General features: G+C 48.8%; 1 protein-coding gene across 2 annotated transcripts; it reads right to left on the reverse strand.

Annotated features, from left to right (window-relative positions):
• Positions 1–113: 113 nt before the first annotated feature.
• Positions 114–24,032, reverse strand: CRTAP (cartilage associated protein). Of its 2 annotated transcripts, XM_047099470.1 has the most exons (8): positions 23,443–24,032; positions 19,200–19,349; positions 16,086–16,257; positions 12,508–12,636; positions 10,943–11,140; positions 9,808–9,953; positions 8,607–8,690; positions 114–988 (listed from the first exon to the last, which is right to left on the reverse strand). In XM_047099470.1, the coding sequence occupies exons 1-8, from the start codon at positions 23,911–23,913 to the stop codon at positions 935–937; spliced, it is 1,404 nt and encodes a 467-aa protein (XP_046955426.1). In that variant the 5' UTR covers positions 23,914–24,032; the 3' UTR covers positions 114–934. The 2 variants fall into 2 exon arrangements, with proteins under 2 accessions (XP_046955426.1, XP_046955425.1); XM_047099469.1 differs by lacking the exon at positions 10,943–11,140 and having other exon boundaries at positions 23,443–24,025.
• Between the last annotated feature and the right edge of the window lie 807 nt (positions 24,033–24,839).

The following is a 24,839-nucleotide window of genomic DNA, read 5'->3' on the forward strand; positions in this document are numbered from 1 at the left end:
CTCAGCGAGGCCTTCCCTGCCCATCCGATTTAAGACTCCAGGCCTCATCTCCAGGCCCCCTTGCCCGCGCTCCTGCTTAATTTTTTCCCCATAGCAATTAACACTCTCGATAGTTTATATACATGTGTTCTTATTTATTTGTTGTCTGTCTCCCTTAGAGGACGTAGGCTCCGGAGGGCAGGGATTTTTTCCCCCGTCATTCTGCACAGCGTTTCTACTGCCCCCGTCAACGTCTGGCATGTAGTAGGTGCTCAATAAATATTTATTGAAAAAATGAATGAGACCAGACCCCCTCTGCTTTCTTCCATTTCCAACTCTGAGACTTGCAACTGACTATGGTGCCCAGGGATCGACCAACCATTGTAAGACTTTGGAGATGCAGAAGTGTGGGGCAAAAGCCACATTTCTGGAGCCTGCACTATCTACGCAGCTTCTCTTTCAGTGGGTGCCAGAAATGGTGCGGGTCAGACCACTTGTACGCTGTCACGGGGCCGGCGGGGGGGGGGGGGGGGGGTGTGTGGAGAAGTTTGGCCCGTGTCTTCCACTGTCTTCCTGAACCAGGGCATGGGGATAATGGAGTCTAAAACCTGAAAGAGCGGAAAGCCCAAAATAGGTTTTCACAATTATCTAATTTGAGGAGTATTTTTCTTATTAAAAAAAAAAATTGTGATTTTCTGGGGGGAAAACATGGAGGACTGTGCTTCCAACCAAAATAGTGAGAAAGGCCCGTGTGAAGGTGGGAGGCGCGTGGGGAGGCAGGTGTGGTCACGGGGAAGGCAGGCTCGCCCCTTATCATACGTAGTGAGAGACGAGGCTTCCCTTTCACGTCGCAGAGTGAAGAGGAGGCTTTGAGGTATCAGCGACGTGGGCTACTGGGGGAAGGCAGACAGAATCTGTGTCCCCTGGACATCCAGGGGCTTCTCTTTGCTGGGGACTAGCCGGTCTCCTCCAGCTCCAAGAGGTCATCCACGTATTCCAGAACCTCTCCCTGTAAGAGACGACACGACACGTCTGTTAAGTGGGTTACCTGACTTTAGAAGTACTGCTGAGCCAAGACTGTTTCTAAGAGGCCCAGCCCCCAGACTGTGGGCTGGACGCTGCCAGCTGCCCGTGTGGGCTGGAGCAGCCCCTCCCCCTTGCCCTTGGGCCCAGACGACCTGCCTTCTACCTGGGAGGGGACCTGGCTTCCACTCCTTGGGAACTTGGAGTCAAGGGCTCTGCAACCCCCACAGATGGCCTGTGTGAGGGAGGGGGGCAGTCCAGCCACCCTCTGAAAGACCCGTTTAGAGCCCCCCTTTCTGGGCCTCCCCCTTCTTGGTAGTTACTCCACAGGAGCACTCTCCGTCTGCTCCCTTTCTACATTGACCAGCAGATCATGAGCTTTTCAAGGACCAGGACCAGGACCCGGGTGACTTTCCTTCCCTAGAGCCTGGAATGGACGTAGTCGGAAACCTGCTACAGGAAGAGGGTATGTGTGCGTATCCCTGGTGTGGCTGAAGCAGTCACTCCGTTCACAGGACGGTCTCTTGGGTGTCGTGGGACCCGCCTGCCCACGGTTAGTACCAGGAGCGCGCCCGCTCCCCCCTTCTGCAATCAGCCTGAAGCCTCAATCTGATAGCCCAGCACACTTTCTCGTTTCCTCCCTGCATTGAATCCTCTCCCACGACACACCTGGGCCACCAGCTGAGGACACCCATTTTCTTCAGCGCCAAGAATGAGCGAATCACCAAGCAGGCCGAGTCTTACTCCCACGAGAGCCAGCCCCCCTGTGAGGGCCAGCTTGGCCTCCCTCCCAGAGGTCACCATCCCAGGCCAAGAGCCTCTTTGCTCCGTTTGATACTTTACCACACTTCCTGGTATAACCTCTCAGCATCAGAGAATAGTTGGGAAACCTCCCGAGCACGCGAGACACAAAAGGGGGTCTTAGTATTTTCATCGAATATTTCTACCGTATCATGCCTGAGATTAGAAACTAAAGTGACAGAAGTGGAAGGCGACTGATTGAACAAACGATGTTTGCTTCCGTTGCTTTCTGGGCCCCAAAAGGAAAACACAGTAGAGGGATTATATGTATGGCCATGACAGCTGTTCCCAGAGTTCCCGTTTCTCGCGGTGTGGCTGCTGCGACATAGGGGTGTGGTATCATTTGCTCTTAGCTCACTAATAAGTACCCAAGGCAATACAGACGAAAGAAACACTACCCCCTCTGTGGCCTGTTATAGCGGAGGCCTTGCTCAGATCTTTCGGGTGCACCCGTCCCCCAGCTGCTGGGAGTGTTAGTTGCTGATGGCTTACAGCTGCCCCTTCTCTGGACAATTGACCTTGGCCAAAGGGAGCAGCCCTACCGGGGAGTTTGCACCCCAAGCCCTCCAGGCTGCCAACCACCAGGGAGAGGATGATAAGGTGCGCACAAAATGCAGGAAGAGCTCTGTGGTACAGTTCGTGCCCCGGGGCTCCCACGGGACCAGGCTGAGCTTGACTCTGGCGGAGACCTCATAGTTCCATGGCTCCTTCCCCTGCCCCTCACTTCTTCCCTCCTGAGAGCACTCCCTCTCAGTAAATCACCCCTGCAAACGGTAATCCGTTTCTTGTGGACCTTCCCGAAACAAATAACCATCAGATCCTGAAACTTGATGCATCCATTTCAGCCTGCTTTATAAGGTTTCTGAAACTATAATTAGCGTCTGCAAAATTCTTAACGAGTGTGCAAAACTTTCAGGAGCTCTTACAACACATTTCAGGATAATAAAGGAGAAATCCCCTAATATCAATAGCTGAATCGTACTGACGTTTTGTCTCAATGTAGTATTTTGGCCTTTGGAATCTTAAAGATTAAATTAATGATTTTATTGTATTGATTATACTTATTTCTTTGATACATAGAAATAACCCAATATGATTTGAAAATAAGCTGAAATATAATTTGATATATAGAAAGAAAGTCGCTTGCTCACGGTTCTAAAGCTTCGATTAAGAAGCTAAATGCTTCTAGGACCTTCGACAGACTTCTTTCTTTATCATGGCAGTGTCAGGTCCAAGAATCCTAGGAATTTTGAAGCCTAGAATAATTCTGGTGAGCAATGGATGATTACTAACCAGCTGTGTGACTTTGAGCAAGTTACTCAACCTTTCTGAATTTATTTCCTCATCTGTGAGGTGAGAGAGCTTGAGTGAATATCGTAAAAGTTCTCCTGTTGTTCTAACACCTATGATTTTTCTAAATATATTGTTTCTGTACATCAAAAGCCCTCATTCATAGCCTTAGACCCAGGAATCCCACCCATGGGAATTTATCCTAAGGAAATGACCAGGAAAAAGGTAACCAATGTAGTCACAGCTGTGTTATTTGTGAAAGCAAAAAGTTGGAAGCAACCTAAAATGCTTATAAAAACAAAAAGCTCAACTTTAAAAATCCATACCACGGACTGTTAGTCACTAAAAAGTCATGTTTAAAATAAACATTAACTAACAAGGTTAACGAAAACCACACGATCATCTCAACGGATACAGAAGAAAGCAACCGACAAAATTCAACACCACTTCATGATAAAAACATTTGACAAACTAGGAGTAGAAGGGGGAACTTTCTCAACCTGACAAAGGGCACCTACCAAAAGACCCACAGTTAACAGCATTCTTAATGCTAACACCAAACGTTTTCCTTCTAAAATTGGGAACAAAACAAGGATGTCCAATCTCTCTATTTCTATTTGACATTTTACTGGAGGTTTTAGTCAGGGCTATTAGCAAAGCAAAATAAATAAAAGTCATCCAGATTGGAAGAAAAGAAATAAAACCACTTCTATTCATAGATAACATGATCTTGTATATAGAACCTCCTAAGCAAAACCACACATACACACAACTATTACAATAAACAACTTCAACAAATTTGCAGAATTATAATATCAATATACAAAAATCAACTGTATCTCTATCTACTAACAATGAACAACTGAAAACAAAAATAAGAAAAAATTCCATTAGCAAAATTTCATTTCTTAATGAAATGTAAGAAAGCATTATTGAAGGAAATTAAAGGGGACCAAAGAAGTGGAAAGACATCCCATGTTAATGGATCAGAAAACTTAATACTGTCAAGACGTCAGTACTATCCACAATCCCTATCAAAATAACCAGCATTCTTTACAGAGCTAAAACAAACAATCCTAAAATTTGTACGGAACCAGAAAAGACCCTGAATAGCCAAAGAAACCTGAAGAAGAAAACCAAAGCTGGAGGCATCACGATTCTGGACTTCAAGCTGTATTACAAAGCTGTAATCATCAAGACAGGATGGTACTGGCACAAAGATCAATGGAACAGAAAAGAGAACCCAGAATTGGACCCACAAACGTATGGCCAACTAATCTTTGACAAAGCAGGAAAGAATATCCAATGGAATAAAGACAGTCTCTTCAAATGGTGCTGGGAAAACTGGGCAGTGACATGCAGAAGAATGAACCTGGACCACTTTGTTACAGCATACACAAAAATAAACTCAAAATGGATGAAAGACCTCAATGTAAGACAGGAAGCCATCAAAATCCTAGAGGAGAAAACAGGCAACAACCTCTTTGATCTCAGCCGCAGCAACTTCTTACTTGCCATATCTCAGGAGGCAAGGGAAACAAGCAAAAGTGAACTATTAGGACCTCATCAAGATAAAAAGCTTCTGCACAGTGAAGGAAACAATCAGCAAAAATAAAAGGCAACCGACAGAATGGGAGAAGATATTTGCAAACGACATATCAGATAAAGGGTTAGTATCCAAAATCCATAAAGAAGTTATCAAGCTCAACACCCAAAAAACAAATAATCCAGTGAAGAAATGGGCAAAAGACATGAATAGACACTTCTCCAAAGAAGACATCCAGATGGCAAACAGACACAGGAAAGAATGCTCAACATCACTCATCATCAGGGAAATACAAATCAAAACCACAATGAAATATCACCTCACACCTGTCAGAATGGCTAACATTCACAACTCAGGCAACAACAGATGTTGCTGAGGATGCGGAGAAAGAGTGTCTCCTTTGCACTGCTGGTGGGAATGCAAATTGGTGCAGCCACTCTGGAAAACAGTCTGGAGGTTCCTCAAAAAATTAAACATAGAGCTATCCTACGACCCAGCAATTGCACTACTAGGTATTTATCCAAGGGATACAGGCATGCTGTTTCGAAGGGGCACATGCACTCCCATGTTTATAGCAACGCTATCGACAGTAGCCAAAGTATGGAAAGAGCCCAAATGTCCATCGACGGATGAACAGATAAAGAAGATGTGGTATATACATTTTCAATGGAATATTACTTGGCAATCAAAAAGAATGAAATCTTGCCATTTGCAACAATGTGGATGGAACTAGAGTGTATTATGCTAAGCAAAATAAGTCAGAGAAAGACACCTATCATATGACTTCACTCATATGGGGAATTTAAGATATAAACAGATTAACTTAAGGGAGGGGAAGCAAAAATAATATAAAAACAGGGAGAGAGATAAACCATAAAAGATTCTTAAATACAGAGAACAAATTGAGGGTTGCTGGAGGGGTTTTGGGTGAGGGATGGGCTAAATGGGTGATGGGTATTAAAGAGGGCACTTGTTGGGATGGAGCACTGGGTGTTCTATGTAGAGGATGAATCACTAAATTCTACTCCTGAAATCAGTATTACACGATATGTAACCAACTTGGATTTAAATTTTAAAATAATAATAATTTTTTAAAAAAGATGTCAATACTAGCCAAAGGATCTTCAGATTTAGCCCAATTCCTATAAAAAATCCCAGCTGCCTTTTAGAGAAATTGGCAAGCTGATCCTATAATTCATATGGAAATGCAAGGGACCTAAGAATAGCCAAAACAATCTAGAAGAATGAGATCAGAAGACTCACATTTTCAGTTTCACGACGTACTACAAAGCTACAGTATTCAAGACAGTGTGGTACTGGCATAAGGACAGAAATCTGGATCAATGGATTAGAATTGAGAGCCCAGATATAAACCCTCAGATTTATGGTCAGTTGATTGCCAACAAGGGTACCAAGACAAATCAATGGGAAAGAAAGTCTTTTCAACAAATGGTGCTGGGACAACTGGTTATCCGTATGTAAAAGAATGGAATTGTACCCCTACCTCACACCATATGTAAAATTAACTCAAAATAGATTGTAGACCTAAAGTCTTAAAATTATAGAAATCTTAAAAAAAAATAGGAGTAAAATTTCATGATCTTGGATAAGTGATAGTTTCTTAGAGATTGATACCAAAAACACAAGCAAAAAAGAAAAAACAGATACATGGGATCCCATCAAAATTTAAAACTTTTATGCCTTAAGATACCATTAAGAACACGAAAAGAAAACCCACAGAGAATATTGCAAGAGAATATTTGCAATTCATGTGTCTGACAGAGGACTTATAACCAGAATAGATAAAGAACTCTTATAATGCAACAATAAAAAGAAAAGTAACCCAATTAAAAAAATGGGCAAAGAGTGTGAATAGACTGCACATCTCCCCAAAGAAGATACACAAATAGCCAGTAAGCATATGAAAGAATGCTCAACATCATTAGTCATTAGGGAAATGAACATCAAAACCTCAATGAGATGCTATTTCTTACCTGCTAGGATGGCTAATATAGAAAAGACAAACACGAGAAGGGCTGACAAATATGTAGCCAGTTGGAAATTTTATACATTGCTGCTGGGAATGTAAAACGGTGCAGCCCCTTTGGAAAACAGTCTGGGGGTTTCTCAACCAGGTAACCATAGAGTTACCATATTACCCAGCAATTCCCCTTCCACATACGTACTTTTGGTACAAGGGAATTAACAACCTTTGTCCAAACGAAAATATGCCCACAAATGCTCATGGTGTCATTATTCAAAATAGCCCCAAAGTGGAAACAACCCAGTATGAATGTCCATCAACAGAGGAACAGGTAACCAAACAGTGGTATATCCACACAGTGGAATACTAGTCAGCAATAAACATGGAAATTCACATGTAACGTAATACATATTACAACATGGTTGAACCTTGAAAACATTATGCTCAGTGAGAGAAGCTGGTCACAACAGACTACATACCCTATGATTCCATTTATATGAACGTCCAGAACAGGCACATCCATAGACACAGAAAGTAAATTAGTGGTTGCCAGAGGCCGGGGGCAGAGATGGGGGGGGGCAGCGGGCAGAGGAGAAAGAATGGGGAAGGAGGCCACTAACAGGTTTGGGATTTCTTTTGGGGGTGATGAAAATGCTCTAAAACTTGATAGCAGTGATGGATGCACAACTTTGTGAGTATACAAAAACACACTGTATTTGTACTTTGAAAAGGATAATTTATGGTGTGCGAATAATATTTCAACAAAGCTGTTCTAGAAAAGCATAACAAGGGAAGCTTCTCATATTACAGCGTTAAATGGAAAAGCCATGATATCTATTACAATTGGGTTTGTAATGAATATATATTGGGAAATGGATAGAAAAAAGTGGAGGTATACATCTCAAAATGTCAGTAGTGGCTTCCATTAGGAACTCAACTCTCCCTTTTTTTCAATATGGTTTTCTCCACGTTCCAAACAACAGCAGCCAACCCTGTTTGTATCAAGCCAGCACCCCTGCCTTTGCAGCGTCCTCGTGACCTTATCTCAGGCTCTGCTTCTCAGACACATGCCACAACGATCACCTCCTGGTCTATAAATCACTTCCACATGCAGCATGGTATTTCATTTCCCCAGCCCTGTGAGGTCCCCATTATTCGTCCCATTTTATAAATGAAACAATGAAGCTCTGGGAAATCCAATGAATACCAGTGACAGGTCCCCCCCCGTGCAAATTTGTGCACCGAAAACAAATCCCATGGTATCCTACTTAGAGGTGCTCCACCAAAAAGCAGGCAGTGGAAACAGAAGATCCGGAGGGCCCAGGCCCCTGGGTGCAGCCTAGCAGCTCAGAGGTGAGGGGTCAGGCCAGGATATGCTCCAACAGCCGGCAAGCCCCTAGGCTTAGGCCTTAGGAAGCATGTTCTGGTTTGTTTCAAATGCATCTCTCTAAATACCGCCCCTAAGGACTTTTCTGTGACTAGGCTGCCCCACCCCAAAATGCTCCGAGAGCAGGAGAGCGGAGTCTTTCTCAAAAAGGAGTCAGCTGAAATCGGGAATTTCAAGCTGTCCCCGAGAACGATAAAATGCCACTCAGCAAGGACCTAATTAACAAAAAGAGAAAGAAAAAAAAGAGATAATAATAATATCACAGAGAAATCGGGATGAGTGTTTCCAAGGTTGTTCGGAGCACTGAGTAATTGAGAATCCACTGTGTTTTTATAAAGTTAAAACATGATGTCTGGATGACGTCTAGGATGGGTCCCTCCACACTCACCGTCAGGAAATGTGGGGCTGCAGCCTGGGTTTCCTAGAAAGCCGTCTTCCCCCTCCCCAGAGCTCTGACTTCCACTAAAACGCCCAAAGAGACTGTATTCCTCCGGGTCCCCTTCTGTTTCAGGGACGTCTAGGGCTTCTAGTGACTTCAGCAAAGATGTGAGTAATATTTTCTCCGAGCCAGACGTGTGCTAACCGTGCAAACTTACCTCATCATCATCCATTATATTTTCCTTAGCAAAGTCATACAGCTCTTTCTGGAGCGTAGTTACATTGAAGAACTGAACTGCTTCCTGTTCAACACAAACACAGAACAGTTTTTACGACCAACCTTTGCATGTCAGAACCGGGAGGAGGGAGAAACAGGTATGGACTTCTTTCGGGGGCAATAAAAATGTTTAAAATTGGAGAGTGGTCATGGTCGTGCCACTCCGTGAATGTGCTAGAAACCACTCAACTGTACATTTTAAAAGCATGAATTTTATTGCATATGAATCATATCTCAATTAAGAAAGAGTGGCCAGCCCCAAGTGAGTAAGAGAGGGGGAGAGAGAAAGAGAGAGAAAGCGTGCGGGTGTGTTGGCTGGGGAGCGAGGTACGAAGGAAAACGTATGGATGGCAGACAGGAGAGCACAGAAAAATCCCAATGAAGATACAAGTTAAGGGCAGAGGCCAATTTAAAAAGCTTTTTTACAAGTAATATAGGAGCACCTGGGTGGCTCAGTCGGTTAGACGTCTGACTTCGGCTCAGGTTGTGATCTCACAGTTTGTGAGTTTGAGCCACCCAGTCAGTGCAGGGCCTGCTTTGGATGCTCTGTCCTCCTCTCTCTGCCCCTCCCCTGCTCGCACACACGCACTCTCGCTCCCTCTTTCTCTCTCTCAAAAAAAAAAGAAGAGTAGGATACAATCCTGGAGTTCCTGGCAACACACGCCAAGCTGGGCCTGTCCATCAGGGGAATTAAATGATGCCTTGGAGGTGCAAAAAAATAAGCAGGCGTAGGAATGTGACACGAAAAACGTTCACAAGAAAGACGAAGCAACGTGCACAACAGCAGGTAACGTGTGACCCTGTTTCCATAAAATCAAAGACACACGCGCTGTGTACATGAGACGTATGTAGCGGTAAGGCAGGGCGTAGGGAAAAGGCATGGGACTTTGAAAGAACTTCACTTTCCGAGTAAAACATTTCCATAATGTTTGAAACTGGTAGTTTTTACTGATTTAGGAATCAGAATAGAGCGGTAAAATGTTCAAGGACAAAACAACAACGACAACTAGAAAAACAACAGAAGAAAAGGAGTTCCCCTTCGTTTCTGCAATAACTCTTCGTCTTAAGATGCGGAACAGTATCCTGAAAGTGAGAATGAAGAGGAGGCCAGGAAACGTGACGCCTGGCGCCCTGATACCTACTGGTCTGGGCTGGAAATGCTCGTCCGAGAGGCCCCACTTGTCCCTGTGGTACTGGTAATACACCAGGTTCTGCTGCATGACCTTGTCACTGTGGTCAAAGAGCAGGTAGCTGACCGCACAGGGGGCCGCGTTCTTCAGGTCGTTCACTGAGGCCGGGGAGAAAAGAGGAACAGGAAATCAGCAAACCCTGCCCTGAAATTCCCCTCACCAGCACAGCCGCCTAAAGGAAACGGCCATGAGCCAGCCCCTTGTGCACATCCCCTCCTTGGGAAAGCCTGTGACGGACCAGAATCACCCCTGGGCGGGCAGGTCACAGACCGGGTCTCCAGAGCAGCCTGGGGAGTGGTTTTCAAACACGGAGGTTCCTCGTGAGGCAGACGCCTCTGCAGAAGTGTCTATTAGACTGCACTTCGGGATCCACTGACCTGGGCTGGGAAGGCTGGGTTCCCAAGGCCTGGACTGTCCTCCCGGGCTGAGGGAGGTAGGGAGCACGTGCCTGGGTCCCCTCCAGATGGCACCACCATCACCAGATCCAGGCAGCCCTCCTACAGCTAAACCAAAGCTAGGAAACCCAAAAGGCGGTGGGCCCTCTGGGCCGGAAAAGATGTGAAGTCACCTGGTATTGACATGTCCTGGAAACTGGGGTTCCCACCTCTAGCATCCCTCATTAGAGTTGCCCCACCTCCGATGGCACCTTCAGCATAGAGGATCTGCAGGGGCTGGGGTTTGTTTTGGGGGTGGGGGTGGGGGCAAAGGGAAAGAGGTGATAAGCCACAAGCCCGAGGGCATTTATCCTGACACACTGCACTCCAATTTACAACCCAGAACACTACCCTTGCTAAAAGCTCAGCTTGGCCAGAGTAACCAAAACTCGGGTATGAATAAATTGTGCCACCTAGTGGCTGGTTCCTGTGACAACAACCTTAAAACCTGCACTTAAGGGCACAGGCCATTCACCAGGTCTAGAAGGCTGGGAAAGGCACTTAGGTCAAGGCCTTTCAGGGCCGGGGTTCAAGTATAAATGACACCTGCCCTCAAAAATTTTAGTGTGGCAGATAGTGTAGAAAGAGTTCACAACAGGGCCGGCTTTCAAGAAGCCAATTTCAAGAAGCAAACGTTAACTCATACTCTTTACCTATAAACCCAGAAAGCAAAGATTTTCTTTCGAAGCAGCAAGCAGATGTAAAGGTTTTGGTCTGCCAGTGTTCATAAGTCATTGCCACAGTTTCCAAGATGCGGGGTGATTTCCTGAGCACGTGAGAATTTCGAGGACCCATGAGCCGCCAGAGCCTGGATGTATCTGGAACACTCCTAAACTCCCAGTGTTCTGGCCCTGTGCACACAGCACCAAGCCGGGCTCAGAGGGCTCGGAGACCTGATCGATTCTTCCCTGGGTTTCAAAGTCCAACAGGGAGGTACCAACAGAGATTTTTGTGAAAATGAAATAAATACTAGCTTATTAAAACGACAACAACATCAGGGCGCCTGGGTGGCTCAGTCGGTTAAGCGTCCGACTTCAGCTCAGGTCACGATCTCGCGGTCCGTGAGTTCGAGCCCCGCGTAGGGCTCTGGGCTGATGGCTCAGAGCCTGGAGCCTGCTTCTGATTCTGTGTCTCCCTCTGTCTCTGCCCCTCCCCAGCTTATACTCTGTCTTTCTCTCTGTCTCAAAAATAAATAAACATTAAAAATAAATAAATAAATGGGGTGCCTGGGTGGCTCAGTCGGTTGAGTGTCCGACTTCAGTTCAGGTCATGATCTCACAGCGTGTGGGTTCGAGCCCCACGTCCAGCTCTGTGCTGATAGCTCGGAGCCTGGAGCCTGCTTCAGATTCTGTGTCTCCCTCTCTCTGCCCCTCCCACTCTCATGCTCTGTCTCTCTCTCAAAAATAAATAAACATTAAAAAAATTTTTTAAACACAAAACTTCATCCCTGCCCTCTGTGCAAGGGGAAGGACACCTGATGAAGCCACACCTCACCCTCCTCTTGACCTGCGATGTCCCAAGCAAGGGACATTTCAGGACACTTCACTGCATCCTTAGGTGAGGTTCAGGCCGTCGTAATGGCAGGGTCGCTGCCGGAAGGGGCCATTTCCCTTCCTCACAGAGCTCTGGTGCAAATGACTGCTACACAGCCTTCCCAGGGACAATCCCGATTACCAAAATTAAAAATGTAAATATATATATGTATACACTCACATATGCACACATAGAAGAAAAATCTTTTTTTTTTTTTTTTTGGTCCCTTTTTTAACCTTCAGCAGGCAAATCTTTCAGAGTACCCTCAAGAGGACAGGAGGTGGGGTAAAACGGCAGGTGGCCGTGGCAGGACAGCCACTCAACAAAGCACGTTGATAGAGGTTTGTCACACGCCCGTGTACGAATACCCCAAGCATTCCACACCTGTCAACCCATTGGCCCCTCATGGCAACCTCAGGGGGTTAATACGATGATCTCTGATTTACAGATGAGGACCCGAGGCACAGAGAAATTAGTAAGTGGGGTAGCTGACATGCGCCCTGAATCACCAGGCCTTGCCACCTTTTTGCGCGAGGCCCAGCACTGGGGCTGTCGACGTGACCTTGACAACTCCTCTCAACAATCACAGGTAAGGGTTCTTAACCCTATTTTTTACAGATGGGGAAGCTGAGTCTTAGGAGGACTGAGCACCTTGCCGAAGCTCTCATGGAAGATAATTACTTACATTTATAATAAGCAAACTGCAAATAATGATACATGGTGGCCACAAACTTCTCCACGGGATAGCCTCCTACAACGGGGGTGAGGTTCTTTTCACACTGCATTTTGCATTCCAGGACTTCTACATAATGATCTGAAAGAATACACACAGATTTTCAGAGCAGTACGTTCATTCGTTCCTTTTTCTTTTCTTTTTTTTTTCACTTTTTTAGTTTTTAAGTAATCTCTATACCCAGCGTGGGACTCGAACTCGCCACCCTGAGATCAAGAGTCACAAGACCAACAGAGCCAACCAGGCATCCCTGCATTCATTAGTTTCTTAAAACTACTAGGGGCGCCTGGGTGGCACAGTCGGTTAAGCGTCCAACTTCAGCCAGGTCACGATCTCGCGGTCCGGGAGTTCGAGCCCCGCGTCAGGCTCTGGGCTGATGGCTCAGAGCCTGGAGCCTGTTTCCGATTCTGTGTCTCCCTCTCTCTCTGCCCCTCGCCCGTTCATGCTCTGTCTCTCTCTGTCCCAAAAATAAATAAACGTTGAAAAAAAAAAATTAAAAAAAAAAAACTACTTCTGCCCCCCTCTCCTCGTAATCCCGGTGAAAGGTAAAGATAATCAAGGTAAAATAATTCAACAACAGTTATGATAAATGGGCTGAAATCCTTAATATACAAAGTTCCTCAAAGTCAGTAAGAAAAAGACAAACACCCAATATAAAAATGGCCAAAGGAGGCTCACAGAAAAGAAATTGTAAAAATGGCTAATAAACATTGTGAAAATATGTTATACTTCATTTGTAATTAAGAAACACAATCCAGGGGCGCCTGGGTGGCTCAGCCGGTTAAGCGTCCGACTTCGGCTCAGGTCATGATCTCACGGTCGGTGAGTTCAAGCCCCGCATCGGGCTCTGGGCTGATGGCTCAGAGCCTGGAGCCTGTTTCCGATTCTGTGTCTGCCTCTCTCTCTGCCCCTCCCCCGTTCATGCTCTGTCTCTCTCTGTCTCAAAAATAAATAAACGTTAAAAAAAATTTTTTTTTAAAAAAGAAACACAATCCAGGGGCACCTGGGTGGCTCAGTCGGTTAAGCTTCTGACTCTTGATTTTTGGCTTGGGCCAAAAATCTCACGGTTTGGTAGGACTGAGCCCGGAGTCAGGCTCTGTGCTGAGCAGGGAGCCTGCTTGGGATTCTCTCTCCCTCCCTCTCTCTCTGCCCCTTCCCCACCCACACACAATCCCATCTAAAATATCTTAAAGCGTTAAACTGGCAAATAAAAATTTGCTTAACTGAAGTATGGTGGACACACATATTACATCAGTTTCACGTGTACCACACGGTCACTCCACACGTCTGCAAGTTAAATTGGCAACATTTTAAAAATTTGATAACACTCAGCATTAGAGGGAAAATGGTGAAACTTACAGTCTCATATTCCCTTGATAGAAGCAAAACAGAAACACACTTTTTGGAGACAAATTCGGCAAAACGTATCAAAGTTAAAATACACAAATTCTCGACCCAGCAGTCTACCTCTAGGAAATTTTCCTTAGACACAGGCACACCCAGGCACTGTTTGTAACAGCAAACAGACTTAGAAATAACCTAAATGCCAATCTACAGGCTAGTGACTACTCAACTCTGATACATACAAACAATGGAATCTACACAGCCTTTAAAAGAGAAGAGGTAGATCTAAATATAACAACAGAGCGAGATGTCAAAGACTACATTTCCCAGCCTCCCTTGCAGTTAGGGTGGGGCCCTGTGGGTAATTGGGCCAATGAAATGTGGATAGCAACAACTAATGCGTGCCACTTCTGGGACTTGTCCCTAAAGTCTCCCACATGATCCTTGGTCCTCTCCCTTTTCTCCCTTCACACAGTTAGAAGCAGAAGACTCCAGGATGACGGTACATGTTTTGTATTCCTTTGGTAGGAATACAAAAATGGTACCTTAACATACTAAATAATTTACAGAGACATTTACTCTTTGAACTGTCTATCCCACTTGTGTTGACTTTGAAAACATACCCCTACACTTAGCAAAAACAAACAAACAAACAAACAAACAAACCCTAAAGTTCCCCCTTTGCAATATTTCATGTAATAGCAAAAGATTGGGCCAAACCAAATGTCCATCAGGTAACTGAATAAACTGGGGCATATTATTCCCACCACCCCTCGATGGAGTACTCAGCAACAATAAAAAGAATGACTATCTCCACGTGCTAGGTAAGGTATATTGCTAAGTAGAAAAAATCAAGAGCAGAACAGTGTATAAAGTATGGTACCTATTCGGTATGAGAGAAGTAAACATAAAAATACAGAAAAAAAATATATATGTCTATTTTCCTTTATAGAGAAAAAAGAATCAGGCAAGAGTCTTCAATACATGCTAAATCAGTATACGTGTGGTAGTGGGGGGAGGGGTGGAGACAGAATTTAACGGACAACAAATTGTCCGAGTCTTGAAGTATCTCTTCGCAAATTACTTATTAGTATCAAAAGGAAAAACAGTATCGTAGAGAGACTGGAAACTGGAAAGTACCTTAACCAGTGCTTCAAAATTAACGTCACCAGTAAGGGGCAAAAAGATACCACGTACATTTGGATGTGATACCCTGAGAAGCATACTTCCGTAACATTCCAGCCCAAAGTGCGCAACCTGAATGTAATTGTGAGGACACACAACAGAAACTCAAACTGAGGAATAGTCTATAAAGTGAGTGGCTTATAGTCCTAAAAAATATCAATAGCATAGGGGTGCCCGGGTGGCTCAGTGGGTTAAGCTTCCGACTTCGGCTCAGGTCACGATCTTGTGGTTTGTGGGTTCAAGTCCCGCATCGGGCTCTGTGCTGAGAGCTCAGAGCCTGGAGCCTGTTTCAGATTCTGTGTCTCCCTCTCTCTCTGGCCCTCCCTATTCACGCTCTCTTTCTCCTTCTCTCTCTCTCAAAAATAAATAAATAAACGTTAAATAAATAAACCTAAAAGATGACCAATTTGTTGCAATATTTTTGGAACTTGAGTATGTTATGCTAAGTAAAATAAGCCAGTCCCAAAAGGACAAATACGAATTCTACTCATCCGAGGTACCTAGAGTAGCCAAATTCGTGGAGACAGAAAGTAGAACGGTGGTGCCAGGGGCCGTGGTGGGAAGAGGGCGGAGCTGGGTTCACTGGGCACAGAACTTCCGTTTGAGAAGATGAAACGGCGGGAGGTGGCGGTGGCTGTACGACAAGGGACTGCACGCTCAGAGACCGCGAACACGGCAATGTTTTATATCACGTGGGTCGTGAGTTGCTCTCGGGCCCGGTTTTATTTTTCCGAAAGCCTGTGGGGAATCTGTGACGGGGCAGGGCTGATCTGGCCGACCCCCTTTCCAGGCCTGTGCTTGGACACTGTACTCAGTTATTTTTCCAGAAGCCCCTGGAAAGGCAAAGGCTGGTCTGCGTGGGTTACATATTACCTCCCCGGCTACCCAGTCAGAGGGACGCTCAAACGTCCCCCAGAGGCCACTGCAGGCACCAGGAAGGCACACAGATGCCACACGAGGCTGTCCCGTTGATCCCTGGTCCAAACCAAAACGCCACCAACCTGCTATGGAAAGATAGAAGTCCTTGAAGTCCTTGATCTCCCTGGAGCCCTCGCAGGCCGCCAGACACTCGTAAAAGGCTTTGAAGAAATCGGGAAGGGCCAGCTCCATGTCTGTGACGGACGTCCTCCAGTTCTCGCCATTGTAGGCCCGCACGGCTCGGACGAACAGGCTCTGGAAGGCACGGTGGGGGGGCGGGGAGCTTGCAGGCCTGGAGGAGGCAGACGGGCACGGAGTTCTGCTCTCCTCAGTGCCCAGAAAACCACGCCGACCCTTAATCACACATAAGCCAACCGGGAACTGACTTCTATCTGGCTTTTTCTGTCCTGTGTACAATGGTACCTTCTCATCTAATTCAAAAAGTAGGAGGGGTCGGGGCGCCTGGGTGGCGCAGTCGGTTGAGCGTCCGACTTCAGCCAGGTCACGATCTCGCAGTCCGTGAGTTCGAGCCCCGCGTCGGGCTCTGAGCTGATGGCTCAGAGCCTGGAGCCTGTTTCCGATTCTGTGTCTCCCTCTCTCTCTGCCCCTCGCCCGTTCATGCTCTGTCTCTCTCTGTCCCAAAAATAAATAAACGTTGGAAAAAAAAAATAATAAAAAAAAAGTAGGAGGGGCTGGATAATACAACCAAATTCAGATCAAGAAGAAAGGAAAAACTTACAGTGACAGAAATCAGAGCAGTGCCCCACCCAGCTCCCCCCCCCCCCACGATCAGGGGTTGGGACAAAGGCTTGACTGGAAAGGGGCCTGAGGGAGCATTTTAGAGGAGATGAAACTATTCTATAGTGTGATTATGGTGGTGCTTACACAATTGCACACCTTCCCCCCAAATCATTGAATTATACACTTAAAATCGGTGAATACGTTTCAAGCAAGCTATCCCTCAGTAAAGCTGATTTTTAAAACTGAACCGAAGAAAACACATAAGCTCGGCAGCAGGTGGCAGGCCCCCTCCCCCAACGGCCACGTATAAAATAGGAAAACCACTACACTAGCTGCTGGGGACGGTGGCCACCTGCCTGGCAGCGGAAAAGTCAAGGGATTTCTGCTCATCGTCGGCTGGACCAGACAAAGAGAAATAACGGGGGCCGAGGAAGCTGCCTGGTCTCAGAAGAAATGAGCAGAGATCTGGGATGCATACACGACCCTGCCAGTGTGGATGGTGCAGGACGGGCCGGGACGTAAGCAGGGAATGCTCCCCTCGGGGTCCTCTTCCAGCTGCTCCAGAACGGGGGTATCCAAGGGCCACCCCTCAGACCTGAGCTCCTCGCCAAGCTTCAGGTGTCAGCTCGCGCGGCAAGACCTCCCTAAACCTCCCGGGCAGGCAGCATCCCCTGCAAACGAGGCCGGCAGAGAACTGAAGGCGCCTTGCCCGGGGACGCGAGCAGCAACCCCAGGCAGCCGGCTCTGCAGGGGCAGCAGGGCAGGGGCGACAAGAAGAAAGCCACATGTGGAGAGGGGCCCCTGGGCACACAGGAGGGCAGCCCCACCACAGCCGGCAGGACTCGGAAGAGGGAAAGAAGGGTCTAGCCAAGCTGCAGTTACGCGCGGTGCACCGACCACGTGCGCTCCGCTTTGCTCCCCGAGCCTCACGACAGCCACCGCGGCGAAGAGGATTAAAAGGCATAAACCCTTTGCACAGGAGAATGAAAAAGGAGCGAGCGGCAGATAAGACACTCCGGCGACTTTTGGAAGGACAGAAAGCCAAATTATCGCAGAGGAGGGTCTCGGGGGGAAGTGACCCCCACACACCACACACTCCACTACGCCGCACACCTGTCGGGTTTGCGGGCGCTGGCGAGCACGGAGACTGGCACCAGGCGCGGAGCAGAAAGCAGGACTGAAAGTCTGAACGGGGCTTTTGGAGCCCTAGGTTTCCTCTCACACCCACCTACGTGCCCAAGAGATCCCACCTCCCAAAGCTGCTCCTTACCAGAGACCAGTGATTCCTTTTGTAGAGACCCCATCCATAAAGGCTGGAGGGTCAGGGACCAGGCATAGGAGGGCGGGGGTGGACGCATGGGGTGGAGAGCCAGGAAGCGGGTGAGGTCTCCGACCCAGCCGCGGCCACCCCATCCCTCTCCCCAGACCGGCTCTCGGACACCAGCAGACGAGCATGAGCCGCCACCAGTCCTGCAAAAGGCTGGGGATTCTTCCCTGGAAAACTGAAGGGCCCCCAGAATAGCGACTTGGAGGGTCCCCACCAGTGAAAAAGTGAGCTTGCAGTCTGGTCACACTACAGGAAACCCTGGGCCTTGGTTGGAACCTACCAGCTGCCCGTGGACACCTTCAACACATCCCTCTGTTTTCAACCCGGCCCTGCCCTCCCTTAGGACCCATGCACCCTGCGCCCACATTCGACAGGTCCAGACAACAGCAAGTGCTCACAGGGGTTAGGTTCTTCCCCATTCCCTCTCATCAGACTCCCCCCTGCAGAGGCAGAGATTCCAGTAGTCTCTAATCTGTCAAGTCAGTCCCCCACGCTCCCCGATTCCCTCTCCACCTCAGTACACATGGTGTGTGTGTGTGTGTGTGTGTGTGTGTGTGTGTGTGAAAAGATATGTCTTCTAGTCTCATCAGAAACTGTGTGCTTATTCCTCTATCTTAAAAACCAAACGATCGGGGCGCCTGGGTGGCGCAGTCGGTTAAGCGTCCGGCTTCAGCCAGGTCACGATCTCGCGGTCCGTGAGTTCGAGCCCCGCGTCAGGCTCTGGGCTGACGGCTCAGAGCCTGGAGCCTGTTTCCGATTCTGTGTCTCCCTCTCTCTCTGCCCCTCCCCCGTTCATGCTCTGTCTCTCTCTGTCCCAAAAATAAATAAACGTTGAAAAAAAAAAAAATTAAAAAAAAAAAAAAAAAAAAACAAACCAAACGATCAAATGACCTTATTTCTAAAATACAGCATTTAAAGGAAAGATGGCTTCAGGTGCCTCACAGAATGTAAAACCTCACTCTTAAGTGGGTCACCGTTGTGCGAAACAGTCCATCGTTCTTGTTGCCCTAATATTCATCAGTGTCATCAAAAATCCTAGAGGCCCTTAGACGTCAACAGCTGTTCATCCAGACCTCCTCCTTCAGCCACTCACGCTGCCACTGTCGGCTGTGTGAAAACCCACTTATACCTCATATGACTTGGTTTCCAAGTCCTTAATGTAGTCCTCGGCATCAGGCAAGCTCTTGTAATACGCCATGTTTCTCTTCATCATTTCGTCATCGGGATGCTTCAGTAGAAAGGTGTGAGCGGCGGCAATGGCCTTTGGGAGATTATTTGCCTAAGTACAACGAAGAGACGTGACATCTACTCAATGGAAGATGAACAGTGATTTTTGCAAAACAAGAACGTTCAGTCCTGCAAGTAACTCTGTGTTTCAACACAGGGCTTCCAACCGGGGGTTCATTGACTTCCATGGCCCATGAAACCTGCACTCTCTTGCTCTCCTGCTTCCAATGGGGGTCACCAGTGAGGAGCCCCAGTGGGAGCCCGAAGGAAGGCAAAAGGGTGAGGTTGGATTATTTAGCCTCCTGGCTCCCTCCCTTCTGTCACCTTGGGCTGCTAGTGCCCCTTAACTGAAGGCCACAGCTCCTCTCAAGGCGGCCCTCTCCAGACAGTCTCCCTCCTTCCTGGGTCCTGGAACTGTCCTCACCCTCGCCCTTTTTGGCCAAGGGGTGCTCACACTTACCATCACTAGCCTTTGTAAATAACCACCCTCAAACGTTCCTCCAACTACCCAGTATGACTACGCCACGCCTTCTGGAAAAATACATTAGTATTTTCCAAGATACGTATATGTTCCTAAATATATTAATATTTTCCCACATGTCTTACAGAACCTCCTGCTCACCATTCTCGATGACCCCCATCACCGTTCCCTTATCCATTCACTGGGCAAACATTCGCTGAGAGCCTCCTGCCTGCCAGCCGCTGCTCTAGGAAGTGGGTCTGTAACAACGAGCAAAACAGGAAAAGAAAACCCCTGCCGCCATGTACCGCACCCTCAAGTATGCTTCCCGGTCTCCTGGCAACATCCATTAAGGTGTGTGGCCCGGGAGCTTCAGGCAGGGCACCCTCGTGGACACTGACCAGGAAGGCAGAAGTCCTCGGGGAGGAAGCGTGTGTTGGGGTGTGGGCTCCAGCAGGCGGGAGGGCAAGGATGCGGACGCCCCCCTGGGCGGACACGCGACCCGCAAGCAGAGGGTCCCCACGCTGACGTGTTGTCCCTGGCCGTCCCCGGGAATCATGGCGCAACCTCGCTGTGGGGAAGCAGAGGCACCCATACATGTGCACGGAGCCTCCTTCGGCCAATCCAGAGGGCCGCTCAGAGGTGGGAGTGAGGTTTGCAGACAGAAAACAAAGGGACACTTGGCACATCCTGGAATTCTGCGCATCAAAGGGTAGCGTATATCCGTACGAAAGTGCCCCAGGATTGGCACCAAGTCATTTGGAGACGAGGCGGCAGCTAGGCCGGAGAAGTAACGAGGGCAGACTCCCGGACGTCAGCGCTGGCATTTCGGAAATGCCCGTGAGTGGCCCGTGAGTGTGGGAATGCCCTTGCAAGAGCTCTACAGAAGGCCTTACGCTCCGGTCCGGAAACAGGCCGGCCCGCAGGAAGGGAGGAGGTATGAATGCAGCCCTTTACAGCATTTGCCAATGAAATGAGACTCTCGAATTCTCAGAAGGGCACTTAGAAAAAAGGGCACAGAATGGGATCTTCAAGGCCGCTCACTTAGGATCTGAGTTTTATGGAAGCCCTTCCTGGAGAGGAAAGGGTGGTGTATTCACTTCAGGTCGGGCTCTGCCCGCTGAAACGTGGAGCCGCATCTTGGCAGCTGAACCTCGCACAGAAACCCAGGCAGGTTCTGGAGAAGGGGGAAGGAGCACTACCCTCGCGTGAGCTCCTGAGAAACAGCCACCTGCACGGGAGGACCCCAGCTACCTCCCTACGAGCCACTCCTCAATGTGGTGACAGGGGGTGGGGGCGTGGGGAGAGAGTCCTGGTCCCGGCAAAGGGTGGGCTAGGAGTGCCTGGGACGGGGCCCGCTCTACCTGCTCAGACCTCAACAGTCATTCGGGATCCGATCAAGTGCGGGGGCCCACTTTTGCTCAGCCTGTGGGGACGGTGAGCATTTCGTGGAAATGCGGCCATGGAGAGAACCCACGGCTGGGGACGTGGACCTGAGATAGGCGATGACCTAAAACCTGAGTGGGCTTGCGGGCCATACCAGGAGCCCCTTCCTACAAAAGCACACATCCATACCTCTTTGCCTCACTCTGACAGGCCAGCCCCACCATCCCCATCTGTGTGTTCAACTCAGGCATTTGTCCTTAATCACTGAAACAGAGGCCTGCAAATCAGAGTGGCACGATAACACCAGCTCAAGTCCTCCCACAGCAGGCGGCACTCAGAACCAGCCTCGGGTTTCAGGTGCCAGGCCGGATGTATGGGCCTGGCACACCCTCATTTGGTCCCCACCCATTTGGTCTGAAAATAGAAACATCGCTAAGGAAAAAAATAAAGCATGCAGTAACACCACCTAAAATCACTTCTTCAGTGATTTTCAGTCGAAGCAACTAAGTGAAGATTCTGGCTTACTCACAAAACTCTGAACCTTTTCCTGTCCCATAAGAGATCTCAAAATACCAGCACAGATGCTATTTTACTGACTTTTAAGTAAAGGGTTTTGAAGAGTAGCTGTGACCATCCCGACCTTTGAAGATGCCATGCTGAAGGAGAAAACCTTTGCCTTCTGGTCACATTAAGGAAAATCCTCTTTCCCTCCTCCCTATGTATACCTTTTGTTTCAAATTCATCTGTATAGAAAAGAAATCAGCTTCTACTGTTCTCCAGTTTTAAAAATAAAACATTTCCCCCTTGATTATATGACTCAAATTCGGTTCAGACAGTAATCTGGCAAAAGCTATACAAAAAAGAGAAAATTAAATGAGTCACTTTTAGCTTAAAAATAGGGATGGTGTGAGCCAGCCATCATTTTTCTACGTCCTGGAACTTTATCCCCTGGTTTTATTTTAAAGCTTATTTTTTTTTATTGCCAGAACAAACATTCACAAAATCGAGACCTCGTACAAAAATGTAAGCATAGAAATAACTCAGGTGTTCACCTATTTAGGGTTTCACGCTATTTTGTTACTCTTATGAGCACAGCGTAACATGGATTTGTTTCAGAAATACAAAAAACAGACCCTGCAGTGCAAAGACTCAAAGCAAAGACAAAAGCAAACAACTTCTACCTCCAGAGTCTGGAAAATGCCATGAATCTAGTTTGGTAGTCGTTAAAACAAATGCATAAACGCAATATATTCCTTTGAAAAGCGTTTCCAATTAGGTAAAGCAGAAGCTGGGCTTTAGGAGGGCTTCCTTGGCAAAATCTGGTAAAGACCTGCCAAGTTAAAGTCACTTTGTCCAGTAACAGGCAATTGAGCCCATCCTTAGGACTTGTGGGTCCCCTGAGAAAGGCTTCAGAGGGTCAAGAATTGCAATTTGTGGCTATTTTTAGCCAACAATCACAGGATTTAAGCAGCCGCAAAGGAGGAAGTCAACCGCGTTAAATTCTAGACGAAAAAGAGCGGAGAGGACCAACCCGGATGAACCACAGTGCCCCGTTCTGCTACTCCAGGCAGGCGTGCGTGCTCCCAAGGAGACTCTGCCCCGGCCTGGCCTCAGTTTCCTTCTCTTTTAGAGAGAGACTAGGCGGCAGCTCAGGTCCTCTTCCCCTCAATTACTGAAAGCCGCCACTGGAGACAAAAAGGGGTTTTCATGGAACACACAGAAAAGGAGAGTCTGTCAAATACCCGGTAACATTCATCAGGCACTGGGGCGTGGCAGACACTGCGCTAGACGCTCTGTGTACGAATTCTCTGCCTCAGAACAACGCTTCCAGAAAAGCATCTGCACCTCTATTTAAGACGAAGAAGGGGAACAGAAGTTGGAGGTTTCCTTTCGCAGGGCTGGGTGGGAGCAGGCCGGGTCAAGGAAAGGCGGGGCCGCCCAGACGGAGGGTCTGGGCCTGGGGATGGGGCGGGGCCCGGGCCTGGGGGCGGGGCCCGGACCTGGAGATGGGGCGGGGCCCGGGCCCGGGGATGGGGCGGGACCTGGGCCCGGGGATGGGGCGGGGCCCGGGCCTGATGACGGGGCCCGGGCCTGGGGATGGGGCGGGGCCCGGGCCTGGGGATGGGGCGGGGCCCGGGCCTGGGGGCGGGGCCCAGACCCGGAGATGGGGCGGGGCCCGAGCCCGGGGATGGGGCGGGGGCGGGGCCCGAGCCCGGGGATGGGGCGGGGCCCGGGCCCGGGGATGGGGCGGGGCCCGGGCCTGGGGGCGGGGCTCGGGAGGCGGGGCGGGCCGACTTGCCTTGAAGTAGGCGAACTGCAGGAACTTGTAGGGCTCCCGGCGCTGGAAGTCGGCCAGCACTTCGCGGCTGGGCTGCGACTGGCGGAAGGCTGGCAGGCCCTGCTTGCAGCGCTTGAGGCAGTGCGCGCGGCGCAGCAGGCCCCCGAAGAGGCGCAGCTCGGGGTAGCGGGCGAGGCCGGCGGCCGGCTCGGGCTGGGGCACGGCGCTGCAGTTGCGGTGGCAGAAGGCCTCGCTGTCGCGCAGCAGGCGGTGCAGCCGCAGGCTGATCTCCAGGTAGCCCACGCTCTCCGCCCAGTGCTCGCCGCTGTACTGGTCCAGCGCGTGCCGGTAGGCCGACTCGAGCGGCATCAGCTCGTCCCGCGGGAAGCTGCGGAAGCTGTAGCGCTCGTACTGGGCGCGCCCGCAGCGCAGCGCACAGACTGCGCACAGCAGCGCCAGCAGCGCCGCGGCCGCCCCGCGTCCCGGCTGCATCGCGCCCGGCGGAAGGAAGGAAGGAAGGAAGGGGACGAGAAGGCAAGGAAGGCGGAGGACTGCGCAACGCGGCGAGCCCAAGGCTTGGGAGGCGGGGACACCAGCCTCCGGCCCGCCCCGTCCTGCGCCCTCCCCCACCCAGCCACCGGGCCGGGGGGTCCAGGAGAAGCTGCCCGCGCCGGGGAGGGTGCTCTGGGGATGGCGCGCTGCCCTCCGGTTCTGCACCGGGCTCTGGGGGCTCCTTTGTTCATTTGTTTGGAGCTGGCGGTCTGCAAGCCGGACGCGGCCCTAGCGGATCGCAGCGCCGCTTAAAACCTTTTGATCGCTTAGAGCGCTTGTGAAAACGCAGATTCCTAGGCGGTGCCCCAGAGTTTCCGACTCAGAAGGTCTGGGGTGAGGATCTGGGCATTTGCATTTCTAGCCAGCATCCTGGTGAGGCTGGTGCCGCGGGTCCAAGGCCTATACACCTTGGTGGCACTGCCAACGACCTTACCTCTCAGTGAGAGGAAGACGATGGATGAACAGAATTAATGCGGATGTCAGTGACCCTTTGTAAACTATTCAGCTGATCAAGTTGAAGATGCACACACCTTCAGTCTGCGATTCCACTCTTCAAGAATATGCTGGAGAAACTTGTATGTGTGCATCCAGAGATAGGGGTGGGATGTTAAAGGCAGACCTGTTATTTTTCTAATGCTTTAAACTTTTTATTTTTAAGTAATTTGCAGAACAGTTGCACGGATAGTACAAACAACTCCTATGTATCCATGATCCATATTCATAAATTGCTAATATTACACCACATTTCCTCTATTTTATTTATAGGGTTTTTTTTCCCTGAATCATTTGAGAGTAGGTCGCATACATCAAGCCCACTTGGCCCTTAATCTGTCAGTTTGTAGGTTCTAAAAGCAAATCTACAGACA

This window comes from Lynx rufus, unplaced genomic scaffold (genome assembly GCF_022079265.1).
Source record: "Lynx rufus isolate CCGP_SWC_20201006 ecotype Redwood Valley unplaced genomic scaffold, mLynRuf1.p SCAF_5, whole genome shotgun sequence".
Taxonomy (NCBI): domain Eukaryota; kingdom Metazoa; phylum Chordata; class Mammalia; order Carnivora; family Felidae; genus Lynx; species Lynx rufus.

Excerpts from the sequence above, each read along its gene's own strand:
- CRTAP (XM_047099470.1), bottom strand. The coding sequence starts at position 23,913 with ATGCAGCCGGGACGCGGGGCGGCCGCGGCGCTGCTGGCGCTGCTGTGC. Across the intron at positions 12,637-16,085 it reads CTTCTATCTTTCCATAGCAG|ATCATTATGTAGAAGTCCTG; the intron begins GTTGGTGGCGTT and ends GTATTCTTTCAG. Across the intron at positions 9,954-10,942 it reads TTTGCTTTCTGGGTTTATAG|TGAACGACCTGAAGAACGCG; the intron begins GTAAAGAGTATG and ends CCCCGGCCTCAG.